Genomic DNA, 13385 nt, shown 5'->3' with positions numbered 1-13385 from the left:
GAAAAGAATAAAAGCTGAAATTCTCTACTATTATTCTGACATTTCACATTCTTAAAATAAAGTGGTGATCCTAATTGACCTAAGACAGGAATTTTACTATGATTAAATGTCAGGAATTGTGAAAAACTGAGTTTAAATGTATTTGGCTGAGGTGTATGTAAACTTCCGATTTGAACTGTATTTTCTTTATTGAAACCAAAGATGGACTTTACAGGGTGAAACATGGACTGTTTCACCCTGTACAATCTATTTGAATAACTGAAAACCCCTGAGCAATGATTATTTCTTTACTCTCTATGCAAAGCATCAATTTAAGGATCACCAATAAATATTTTCCAAGTAAATTTGGATTCAGATCATCCAGATCACAAAACATTGGTTCCATTGAACTGTTGAAGAAAATAACCATGAAAGACATGTATTGCTTGTTTAACTAATTTAAAATGGCAACCTTRTGAGAGTATAGGGGGCATAATGCACTTTGTGCACTAACAATTTATTCACAAGCCATTGTAGATCTCATTCTACTGACAGATAAAATAGMGTGGACTATAAAGATATCCTATGCACTAACTCTTCTCATGCGTAATCCTCTATTTATCCAAACATAACATGGCATTTATTAGCACTTATAATGTCAGTCACATGCCCTTCGAAGGCACACACTGTAAAATGTGCATTCCATTAGACTCAGGAGTGAGGCACCAGCAAAAACAAACAATATAGCAAATTAATACCCATGGCATTTAGTTTAGCAAATAGTATTTGGTGTATTGGCAAATAGCAAATGCTCTAGAAAATATGACATTCCATGAGACCATCTATAGGCCTACTTTTTTTGTTTGTTATGGTAACACGGTAGTAGGTAGGGAAACCTATGTGATATTCCTTCAAATTAATCGCGTGTATCGTGGCAACCGTAGCCAGTGTGCAAAATGTCACTTCCAGAGGGTGTGGTTACGATACGACGTTCAGATCCCTATCAAACCACCAGCCCCAAAATGAACAGTGTGTAGACTACAACATCGGACACCTGTCGATCCGAACTAACTTTTAAGTTATTAACAATCCTAATAGGCTATAGGACAATATTTTGTGTTTCGCAAACACCAGCAAGGGTGAATATTAATGTTTTTTTGCGGAATGCGCGAGTCGATTTTTTACGCCCTCTGTTATTTGCWTAGAGTCTGCCTGTATTTGGCGACACAGGGGATATTAAGCATATACTACTCACCCAGAAGATAGTGGAATATACAATGAGGGCGAACTTTAGGAAGACGTAGGAGAACTTCTCACAATATCTGACATCATTGGACATGTTTGATCCCTCTTTCGATTCCGAATGATGAACTTCCTGTTTCTCGTCCCACACACCTGGAACTCTGTTAAAGCACCACCTGCCAGCAGTAAATATTTTTTTGACTGATAGACAGAAGCCCCAATTAGGACAATGCGAGGAATGAATGGGAGCACCGTGGCTTCTGTTTTAGTTGGGTAATTTAGTCGGTTTACTTCACAAGTTTCCATTTTTGCGTTTCCCTGAAATGTCCTGTATTCCAGTTGTTAAGGCAACATATGACGTTTTATGTTGCACTGTTGGTAGACATTCAAAGATGTAGTCTAACGTTTCTGACATTACAGACCAAAAATATTTACTCTTAATGAACCTTTTAGTATTTTGTTATATGGATGTAGGCTACATTGTATATAACACCTGGTTTTAATATAGGCCTATACCAATATTATTGTTGCTTCCCCTGAGTTATAGTTCATATAAGGAAATCAGTCATCTGAAATGAATTAATTAGGCTTATCTATAGATTTCACATGACTGGGAATACAGATACACATCTGTTGGTCACAAATACCTTAACAYAAAGGTAGGGGTGTGGATCAGAAATCCAGTCAGTATCTGGTGTGACCACCATTTGCCTCATGCTGCACAACACATCTCCTTCGCATAGAGTTGATCAGGCTGTTGATTGTGGCCTGTGGAATGTTATCCTACTCCTCTTCAATGGCTGTGCAAAGTTGTTGGATATTGGTYGGAACTGGGACACGCTGTCATACARGTCGATCCAGAGCATCCCAAACGTGCTCAAAAGGTGACATTTATGGTAAGTATGCAGACCATTGAAGACCTGGGACATTTTCAGCTTCCAGGAATTGTATACAGCAGATCCTTGCAAAANGCTCAAAAGGTGACATTTATGGTAAGTATGCAGACCATTGAAGACCTGGGACATTTTCAGCTTCCAGGAATTGTATACAGCAGATCCTTGCAAAAGTATCATGCTGAAACATGAGGTGATGGTGGTGGATGAATGGCACGACAATGGGCCTCAGGATCTGGTTACGGTATCTCTGTGCATTCAAATTGCCATCGATAAAATGCAATTGTGTTCTTGTCGGTAGCTTATGCCTGCCCATACCATGACCCCATACCATAACCCCACCGCCACCATGGGGCACTCTGTTGACAATGTTGACATCAGCAAACCGCTCGCCCACACAACGCCATCTGTCCGGTACAGGCCATCGAAGGTGAGCATTTTCCCACTAAAGTCGGTTACAACGCCGAACAGCAGTCAGGTCAAGACCCTGGTGAGGACGATGAGTACGCAGATGAGCTTCCCTGGGACGGTTTCTGACAGTTTGTGCAGAAATTCTTCAGTTGTGCAAACCCACAGTTTCATCAGTTGTCCGGGTGGCTGGTTTCAGACATCCCACAGGTGAAGAAACCGGATGGGGAGATCCGGGGCTGGTGTGGTTACACGTGGTCTGCGGTAGTGAGGCCGGTTGAACGTACTGCCAAATTCTCTAAAACAACATTGGAGGTGGTTTATTGTAGAGAAATTAACATTACATTTTCAGGAAGCAGCTCTGGTGGACATTCCTGCAGTCAGCAAAGAATTTGAGAGAAATAAGCTTTTTGTGCYTATCGAACATTTCTGGGCTCTTWTTTCAGTTKATGAAACACGGGACCAACACTTTACATGTTGTGTTTATATTTTTATATGTGGTTATTTGTATAATTGTCTATAGATGGGAAAGCAGACAATGTCACGCTAACGATGCACACGCTTCAATTGGGCAGAAGTCTGTGAGTTGTGATTCTGGATGGCTAGATAGCTACCAATAATGACAAGAAACTGCCATGTGGGGAATTGTAAGTAGCTAATTTCAGCTAGTTTCATCTTGTTCTTAATACCATGTCTTTTTTTTTGGTGTTTTGGCAGATTATGTCAATACTAATGTAACCGATGTGAAATGGCTAGCTAYGTAGCGGTGGTGCGCGCAAGCAGCCTTTCAGTCGGTGACGTCACTTGCTCTGAAACCTTGAAGTAGTGGTTCCCCTTGCTCTGCAAGAGCCGTGGCTTTTGTGGAGCGATGGGTAACGATGCTTCATGGGTGACTATTGTTGATGTGTGCAGAGGGTCCCTGGTTCGCGCCCGGGTCGGGGCGAGGGGACGGACGTAAAGTTATACTGTTACACTAATATGGCAAAAGTTCACTAGCTAGATAACCAACTGCAACGATATATTTGCAAGACAAGTGCAAATGTGTTTGTTTTCAATAAACATTGGAGACTAAATATAGTTTAGATGTTGTCAACCATCTAAGCCAACCACATCCGTTTTGCCCCATAGTTGTGCACGTATCGGTTTTGTTGCTAAACAACCAACCCATATATAGCGGGGATGGGCATCTGGGGGCCTCGCGGGCATCACTTTTGAAGGCCCTCTYATCAATTTCCTTGTAGTAATCCTAATCTAATTACCGCCTGGAGGCTCCCCATTGATTTTGTTAGTCAGTCTCACTCAGATATCATATTAAAAACTGCAAACATTTCTCTCCACCCTATGGCAAAATGTGTGGAATTGCAAAGAATTTACTGTAAAGCAGCTGGTGGCTCAAATGCCGCACATTTGAGTTCAGAATTATTTGTGGCCCCCATCCCAATCAAAGTTGCCTATGCCTGGTCTATAAGGTACTGTCAAATGCAAATGTGCTAGGGTAGAACTACTGTCAAATGTGATATGGGTAGACTACTGTCAAATGTGCTTGGGTAGGCCTACTGTCAAATGTGATATGGTAGGCCTACTGTCAAATGTGCTTGGGTAGGCCTACTGTCAAATGGGATATGGTASGRCTACTGTCAAATGTGGCAAAATTAGATACTATTATGAATTTAGACAAACCAAAACTTGAAATTCATGCAGAAAGGTCTTGCCCATTTTTCAATAACATGTCAGCAGAGTTACTTTTCAGAGAAAATTGGGAATTTCACAACGTGGCTGAACAATATTTAAGGAATTTTGATCTATTTTAACCAAGGTATTCTGAAAGAAGTCTGCTGAACCACTAGACCATGTCAACAATTCTGTCCTTCTGTTTTGCCTGGATGGGAGGATTCATCACAGATCTATTTTGATTCATTTTGGCTGGCTGGTGTTTATCTCGTGCATGGATGGTACTTGGATGGTACCCAGACAGTGGATTCAATATTGTTGATTTCAGACAGTGAGTTGAAAGACACTATCATAAAACCTTTTCTAGCCAAATACTGTATTGATTTTATGAGTTGATTCAGTTCTGGCAAGCTACTTGAAATAGAATGGCACTTATCTGGTATGCTGAGCCTGAGGCATTGGGGAGTAGTTGGACTCTGTAGCCTCCTCTGCATTCAGATATCATGTTTGGCTTTTGAAAACAACCCGGACATAGCACTAATCCCCAGACGTGTATAATCTAATATCAATCAATATGATATACTATAAATAGACAGAGAGTTATGTTAATACATGCATGATGACCCCGGTCTGCTCTGTGGCTACCTCCAGAATTAATTCCATTATGTTAGTCAAACTCATAAAGGAATAAAACTACCAAATTGAGGCCCAACCCAAAATATTCTAATGCTATGCTACACTAATGCAATAAATCACTAATGGCTTTAACCCATTTGCAATGGAGAAGTTGATACCTGAAGAAATTGCCAAATGTCAGACTACATGGCATCAATAGTGCAATATTAACCCATGGGTTTGAGGATATTTGGCCACATGCTGTCATTGTGGTTAAATCTCTTCACCACTATCACTTAGAATGAATGAAGCCATTTGGCTGAAAGAGCCCATTGCAGACTAATGCCACTCCTATCTGTGTGCCTGTTTTGCTTCATTGTGTTCTGCATGTTCCTGGACCTCTTTTGTGTGAGGCCATATTTGTAGGCTATATGTTATTGACAGCACTTCTAAAATCAGATGCTATTGTTGAAAGTGTGCATCTGTGCTATCACAGCTGTTGTACTATACTGAAACGTCAAACCCTACACTTTGATTACATTGTAGGCTCGTGCGCACATTCCAAACCACTAGCTCTCCAATCACCGCTGGCAGCTCAGCTTTACGCACGCGCCACTGGCAATGCWGACAAAATTCTGTGGCCATGAAGCGCATTTCAAAAATAGCAGGAGAGCCGGAGAGGGTCCTTGGACTTCACAACACCAGAATGGTTTTGAAATTGTGATTTTTGTTCAAGAAGCYGACATCGAAACTAATCATTCATTGCCCAAAACGCTAAAGGGATTTTGTCTAGTGTGATACAGAGATGGATACAACAACGTCGGAACCGGTCAACCTCTCAACAACCATATATTTTCAGGGTTATGGAAACAAGACGACAGACAATCGTTTTAAACAACCGGATTGGCAAGTGGCATTGTGGGCAATTGCTTATTCACTGATAGTGATTGTGTCCGTCACAGGAAACGTCACTGTAATTTGGATAATTTTGGCCCACAAAAGAATGAGGACAGTGACTAACTATTTTATAGTAAATCTTGCATTCTCGGACTTTTCAATGGCTACTTTCAACACTGTCTTCAATTTTGCATATGCTACACACAACGACTGGTACTTCGGGTTGGGATACTGTAGGTTTCAGAACTTCTATCCCATCACAGCAATATGCTCAAGCGTTTATTCTTTGGCAGCTATTGCGGTTGACCGGTAAGAACATACAACGAGCCTTGCTATTACGTGAAACAGACTGCTCTAGTCGACACCTATTCTGTTGATATCGGGACAATTCGTATATTATTCTGCAACTATGGATCTATACTATTTAACTTTTGTGTTATACATTGGCTTAAAATCTCTCTCTGTTTCTCTCCCACTCGTGCGTGTGTGTGTGTGTGTGTGTTTTCACGATATTAATGACATTCAATCAGATATTTCGTTAACAGCCGGTTAATTCTGGTTGCAACATCACCTTGAAATCAGCACCACATCCTTTTTGTATTCAATTATAAATATGTTAATGAGTTCAAACTACGGTTGTATTGGAGACAATGTTGTTTTCAAAGCTCTCATGAACAGAAGTTATGTCATGTCATATAAACTCATTAAAAAAAGGAAACGTCCCTTTTTCAGGACCCTGGTCTATCAAAGATAATTCGTAAAAATCCAAATAACTTCACAGATCTTCATTGTAAAGGGTTTAAACACTGTTTTCCTTGCTTGTTCAATGACCCATAAACAATTCATGAACATGCACCTGTGGAACACTAACCGCTTACAGACGTAGGCAATTAAGGTCACAGTTATGAAAACATAGAACACTAGAGGCCTTTCTACTGACTCTGGAAAAACACCAAAAGAAAGATGCCCAGGGTCCCTGCTCATCTGCGTGAACGTGCCTTAGGCATGCTGCAAGGAGGCATGCAGATGGGCAATAAATTGCCAGGGCAATGAATTGCAATGTCCGTACTGTGAGACGCCTAAGACAGTGCTACAGGGAGACAGCCCAGATAGCTGATCGTCCTCGCAGTGGCAGGCCACGTGTAACAACACCTGCACAGGATCGGTACATCCGAACATCACACCTGCGGGACAGGTACAGGATGGCAACAACAACTGCATGAGTTACACCAGGAACGCACAATCCCTCCATCAGTGCAATAGGCTGAGAGAGGCTGGACTGAGGGCTTGTAGGCCTGTTGTAAGGCAGGTCCTCACCAGACATCACCGGCAACAACGTCGCCTATGGGCACAAACCCACCGTCGCTGGACCAGACAGGACTGGCAAAAAGTGCTCTTCACTGACGAGTCGCAGTTTTGTCTCACCAGGGGTGATGGTCGGATTCGCGTTTATCGTCGAAGGGATGAGCTTGACACCGGGGCCTGTACTCTGGAGCGGGATCGATTTGGAGGTGGAGGGTCCGTCATGGTCTGGGGCAGTGTGTCACAGCATCATCGGACTGAGTTTGTTGTCATTGCAGGCAAACTCAATGCTGTGCGTTACAGGGAAGACATCCTCCTTCCTCTTGTGGTACACTTCCTGCAGGCTCATCCTGACATGACCCTCCAGCAATGCCACCAGCCATACTGCTCGTTCTGTGCGTGATTTCCTGCAAGACAGGAATGTCAGTGTTCTGCCATGGCCAGRGAAYAGCCCYGATCTCAATCCCATTGAGCCCATCTGGGACCTGTTGGATCAGAGGGTGAGGGCTAGGGCCATTCCCCCCCAGAAATGTCCGGGAACATGCCTTGGTGGAAGAGTGGGGTAACATTTCACAGCAAGAACTGGCAAATCTGGTGCAGTCCATGAGGAGGAGATGCACTGCAGTACTTAATGCAGCTGGTGGCCACACCAGATACTGACTGTTACTTTGATTTTGATTACCCTTGTTCAGGGACACATTTACATTTTAGTCATTTAGCAGACGCTCTTATCCAGAGCGACTTACAGTAGAGTGCATACATTTTTATTACATTTTTACATAATGAGACAAGGATATCCCTACCGGCCAAACCCTCCCTACCGGCCAAACCCTCCCTAACCCGGACGACGCAATGCCAATTGTGCGTCGCCCCACGGATCTCCCGGTTGCGGCCGGCTGCGACAGAGCCTGGGCGCGAACCCAGAGACTCTGGTGGCGCAGCTAGCACTGCGATGCAGTGCCCTAGACCACTGCGCCACCCGGGACACATTATTCCATTTCTGTTAGTCACATGTCTGTGGAACTTGTTCAGTTTATGTCTCAGTTGTTGAATCTTGTTATGTTCATACAAATATTTACACATGTTAAGTTTGCTGAAAAGAAACGCAGTTGACAGTGAGAGAGCGTTTCTTTTTTTGCCGAGTTTATTACAGAATGAGGACCATCCCATTTATTCATCATGACAGTGAGATTCTGATGAGTGAGTCACCAGGGTTTTCAGAACATTTCAGTCTTCAGCGGTCTAAGCAGCCAATGACATGCACTGTTATAGGTCTCTTACTGTACCTGACCTTTGCTTGGTTCTCTTCCACAGATACATGGCCATAATCTACCCTTTGAAACTAAGGCTATCCTCCACGTCTACCAAGATTGTGATTGGTCTCATCTGGGCGGTGGCATTCTCCCTGGCATTCCCCCAGTGTTACTACTCTGTCACCGAGTACTATCCACAACGGACTATCTGTGTGGTCAACTGGCCTGATGACTATGGTGGGAAACACCATCTCACGTGAGACACCCACAGTAGCGTTCTCAGTAATGTGTCTGTCTAGATCAGGGATGGGCAACTCCAGTCCTCGGGGGCCTAATTGGTGTCACACTTTTGCCCCAGCCCCAGCAAACACAGCAGACTCCAAAAATCAACTGATCTTGAGTTTAGAATGTAATCCGTTTAATTAGCTGTGTTTGCTAGGGATGGGGGGAAAGTGTGACACCACTCCGGACCCCAAGGGCTGGTGATGCCCATCTCTGGTCTAAATGTACACTCTTAGAAAAAAGGGTTCCAAAAGGGTTCTGCGGATGTCCCCATAGGATAAGATAACCCTTTTTGGTGCCAGGTACTACTCTTTTTTTGGGTCCATGTAAATTAGAACCTTATGTGGAAAGGGTTCTATATGGAARCCAAAAGGGTTCTATATGGAACCAAAATGGGTTCTTCGAAGTGTTCTCCTATGGGGACAGCCAAATAACCCTGTTTGGTTCTAGATAGCACCTTTTTTTGTCTTCTTTTCATGGTTAGAAATACATGCTTAATTCTCTTATGTTCAATACTTCAAAGTCTCTAATATAAAGGAATGTTTAAAGCCCAAGCCCACATTATCACATATTTGTGTCTGTAATACTTGACCTTCAACATCTGTCTCACAGATACCAGATAGCTTTGATCATACTGATCTACCTGCTCCCCTTGCTGGTGATGTTGGTCACCTACAGCCTTATTGGCCAGACACTGTGGGGCAGTGAGATACCGGGGGAGGCCTCAGATCACTACCAGAACCCGATCCAGGCCAAACGCAAGGTCAGTTATGTCATATTGATGCAAAGCCTTGACTGAATAGTTCATAAGAACCTGTGTTTTTAAAAAGTGTATCTCTCTATTTACTGAAAGCACTGCGTCCAGTATTCTACCAGTATGGTCATTGCATTTGCATACCAAATAAAGACAAACACTTCAAATGCTTGAGCTGCACTAATTCAAGCGCTTAGACCCAGGTCTGGTGCATGTATATGCCATGGTATCAGAGATGCTCTGCTGTCTCAGTGTGTTGTCTCAGTGTGTTGGGCTGTCTCAGTGTGTTGGGCTGTCTCAGTGTGTTGTGTTGTCTCAGTGTGTTGTGTTGTCTCAGTGTGTTGTGTTGTCTCAGTGTGTTGGGCTGTTCTCAGTGTGTTGGGCTGTCTCAGTGTGTTGGGCTGTCTCAGTGTGCTGGGCTGCCTCAGTGTTGCTTGGGTGCTCAGTGTGTTGGGCTGTCTCAGTGTGTTGGGGCTGTCCTCAGTGTGCTGGGCTCCTCAGTGTGCTGGGCTGTCTTGTGTTTCTGGGCTGTCTCTGTGTTCTGGGCTGTCTCTGTGTTCTGGCTGTCTCTGTGTTCTGGGCTGTCTTGTGTGCTGGTGTCTCTGTGTTCTGGGCTGTCTCTGTGTTCTGGGGCTGTCTCGTGTGTTCTGGGCTGTCTCAGTGTGTTCTGGGCTGTCTCAGTGTGTTGTCTCAGTGTGTTGGGCTGTCTCAGTGTGTTTGGGCTGTCTCAGTGTGTTGGGCTGTCCAGTGTTGTTGGGCTGTCTCAGTGTGTTGTCTCAGTGTGTTGGGCTGTCCTTGTGTGTGTGCATGTCTCAGTGTTCTTGTGATGTCTCAGTGTGTTGGGCTGTCTCAGTGTGTTGGGCTGTCTCAGTGTGTTGGGCTGCTCAGTGTGTTGGGCTGTCTCTGTGTGTGTGTGATGTCTCAGTGGTGTTGGGCTGTCTCAGTGGTGTTTGTTCTCAGTGTGTTGGGCTGTCTCAGTGTGTTGGGCTGTCTCAGTGTGTTGGGCTGTCTCAGTGTGTTGGGCTGTCCTCAGTGTGTTGGGCTGTCTCAGTGTGTTGGGCTGTCTCAGTGTGTCGGGCTGTCTCAGTGTGTCGGGCTGTCTCAGTGTGTTCTGGGCCGTCTCAGTGTGTCGGGCCGTCTCAGTGTGTCGGGCCGTCTCAGTGTGTCGGGCCGTCTCAGTGTGCTGTGCTGTCTGTGTGTTGTGTTGTGCTCCCTGTAGGTGGTGAAGATGATGATAGTGGTGGTGACGACCTTCGCCCTGTGCTGGCTGCCCTACCACATCTACTTCATCCTGGTCAGCTTCAACATTGAGATCTACATGCAGACGTATATCCAGCAGATCTACCTGGCCATCTTCTGGCTGGCCATGAGCTCCACCATGTACAACCCCATCATCTACTGCTGCCTCAACCAAAGGTAAAGCTAGACCACATCACAACCAAAGGTAAAGCTAGGCCACATCACAACCAAAGGTAAAGCTAGGCCACATCACAACCAAAGGTACAGCTAGGCCACATCACAANAACCAAAGGTAAAGCTAGGCCACATCACAACCAAAGGTAAAGCTAGGCCACATCACAACCAAAGGTACAGCTAGGCCACATCACAACCAAAGGTACAGCTAGGCCACATCACTACACTCATCTTGTGGCAGTGGTATGGTACTGTATCATAGATTCAACAACCTAAAACCCACATTCAAGTTGAACTTTTTTTAATGAAGCAGAAATGCAAGAGATAATTCTGAATGTTTATCAAAGTTAGCTGGCTAACTTGCTGATCTTGCTTTTTGATATTCCCATTGGCATCTCTCTTTTCTAGGTTTCGCTCGGGGTTCCGTCACGCTTTCAGCTGGGTCCCTTTCATCAAGGTGTCGGAGGAGGACAAGATGGAGCTGCAGCACCCACGGACCTTCAGGATGACCCGCAGCTATCGCACTGACAACACCAACAGCACTGTGGTCCGCCACAACTCCACCTAACATGATGACCACACCCCAGTCAAGCTCATGAAAAGCTGAGGACATGCTAAAGCTCATGAGCTCAGCTGCTAGGAGAAGTGAAACAAATCATGTTATTATTGTGTACAGTCCGTCAGTCAGTCGCCCCAAACACCTTTATCGTCACACACACCAGATAGGTGCTGTGAAATGTGTTATTTTACAGGGTCAGACATAGAAGTACAGCCCCCCTGGAGCAAATTGGGGATAAGTGCCTTGTCAAGGGCAGGTTTCGTTTACTGGCCCAACACTCTAACCACTAGGCTACCTGCTGCCCCAATGGGAAGGTAGAATAGGAAAGAGAACTCCCATGGTATAAGCACCAAGCCTTATCTGTTGCAGTATTAAGGTAGTGTTATTATTTGTGTTGTTTTAGCATAATATTGGTTCATGTTGTCTGTCACCTGACTTTGTAGACCATATTGTGAAATGTGCAAGTGAACCCAGTTTTAAATATTCACTGAAATATCAATAACTGATGAAAGAGACAGATAAATTAACACACATCGTACTTTGTTAATAGTACAGAAATTAATGATGGGGTAACATCTGCTGCAATATGATTTGAGGACTGTGATATTTTTTTAAACTAGACATAATATCCACAACTGACTTCTGAACTATGAAACCACTATCTCCTGTGACTGTTCTTGGGGAAATGAAAGTTCTCCACTAGAATATACTGTGTTTGAGTTTATTTTTACAGGGACAGTGCACATTAATAAACGTTTTAGTAAAAGTGCCAATTTTAGCCGGCTCATTGTCAACCGTAGTCCCTGGGCAGATTATTATTCCAATAACAGTACAGGCAGACAATGAGCAGCGAGCACTTGCAGAGCAACATAGGACAAGCAACACGTAGCAGACAGACAGAGCAACATAGGACAAGCAACACGTAGCAGACAGACAGAGCAACAAGGACAAGCAACACATAGCAGACAGACAGAGCAACAAGGACAAGTAACACATAGCAGACAGACAGAGCAACACGTAGCAGACAGACAGACACAGAGCAATATAGGACAAGCAACACGTAGCAGACAGACAGACACAGAGCAATATAGGACAACAGACAGACAGACAGAGCAACAGCCCAAAAAGAAACAAAACAAATGTAATAAAAGCAACAATGTGTTTCCACACCTCACAAGCTACAGACAACAGATATGGAAAGCAGCAATACACAGCTAGGGATTATGTTCACAAGTCGGATTGTCCTTCAGCCATGTCTGCAACCTCTTGTACAGCAATATAACTGTCACCAAAATCAATATAGCACAGAACTTGATTTGTTTCGACAACTTTTAAATAGTTTATAGATAACTTGAATTGGAAACTGTTTGACAGATTTTGTGGCAAGTAGATTGAAAGAGTTCTAAGGGACAGATGTAGTATCCCATAGAGCCCATGTTTGCAGCTATGGTGTAAAATGTTGAAATAAGCTTTTCAACAAATGTTTGTCAGTGCAAGGTAGTACAATTGAAATAGTCTTGGGGAGTATTCAATGGCGCAATGAAGTCAGAGAAAAAACATCAATAATTGTGTACAACATGAAAACAGCCAATCACAAATTATGCGAATATAATAAGGATAATGTGATATTTGGTAACTATTGCCTTTGTTTGATGTCACAGTGTGTATTTAATTTTAGTTTTGTACCATAGAGTACTTTTAACGTGTCTTGCGATGTGCTCAAAAATGTAATTTACATTTATATCCCACTACATGTTTTGCTACTTATGTAAAATGATGTAAGTCTTGTTTTGTGTAGTTGATATTGATATAGTGTAATGTAGCATAGAAAAGTCACCCCACTGAGGAATTGCTAAATTTAAAGTATTGTAAAATGTTGCGCTGTGCATTACTATAATATGCTGGTGCTGGCGACTTTAGAAATTAATTACGGCTGTTGATAACAGACGATTTAAGTGAAATAACTTTCCACCTTAAGATAGTAGCATAATGCCAGTGTAATTCATAAATTACTTTGAGTGTTAAGTTCGTAAGTTATTTTTTCATAACATCTTGCTCATGTTCAGAATGCTATTTTAACGTAACCATAATTGAAAAATATATATAGCTTTACATGA

General features: G+C 43.3%; 2 protein-coding genes across 2 annotated transcripts in view; one reads left to right on the top strand and one right to left on the bottom strand.

Moving 5' to 3' along the window:
* The window catches only part of LOC111968133 (tetraspanin-15-like), a 34404-nt gene extending 32980 nt beyond the window's left edge, over positions 1 to 1424 (bottom strand). Inside the window, exon 1 of the mRNA XM_023993695.2 lies at positions 1235 to 1424. Within this exon, the coding sequence (XP_023849463.1) occupies positions 1235 to 1318 (84 nt within the window). The 5' untranslated portion in view covers positions 1319 to 1424. The remainder of the gene's footprint in view (positions 1 to 1234) is intronic.
* Positions 1425 to 5523: 4099 nt separating this feature from the next.
* On the top strand, positions 5524 to 11360 carry LOC111968132 (neuromedin-K receptor). Its single transcript, XM_023993694.2, has 5 exons — positions 5524 to 6014; positions 8322 to 8516; positions 9155 to 9305; positions 10516 to 10712; positions 11118 to 11360. Exons 1-5 carry the CDS (start codon positions 5614 to 5616, stop codon positions 11275 to 11277), a joined length of 1104 nt encoding a protein of 367 aa, XP_023849462.1. The 5' UTR covers positions 5524 to 5613; the 3' UTR covers positions 11278 to 11360.
* The last annotated feature ends 2025 nt before the right edge of the window (positions 11361 to 13385 follow it).

This window comes from Salvelinus sp. IW2-2015, linkage group LG8, assembly GCF_002910315.2.
Source record: "Salvelinus sp. IW2-2015 linkage group LG8, ASM291031v2, whole genome shotgun sequence".
Taxonomy (NCBI): Eukaryota; Metazoa; Chordata; class Actinopteri; order Salmoniformes; family Salmonidae; genus Salvelinus; species Salvelinus sp. IW2-2015.
Note: the sequence above shows the minus strand (reverse complement) of the source record. Positions and strands in the feature narration are given on the sequence as shown.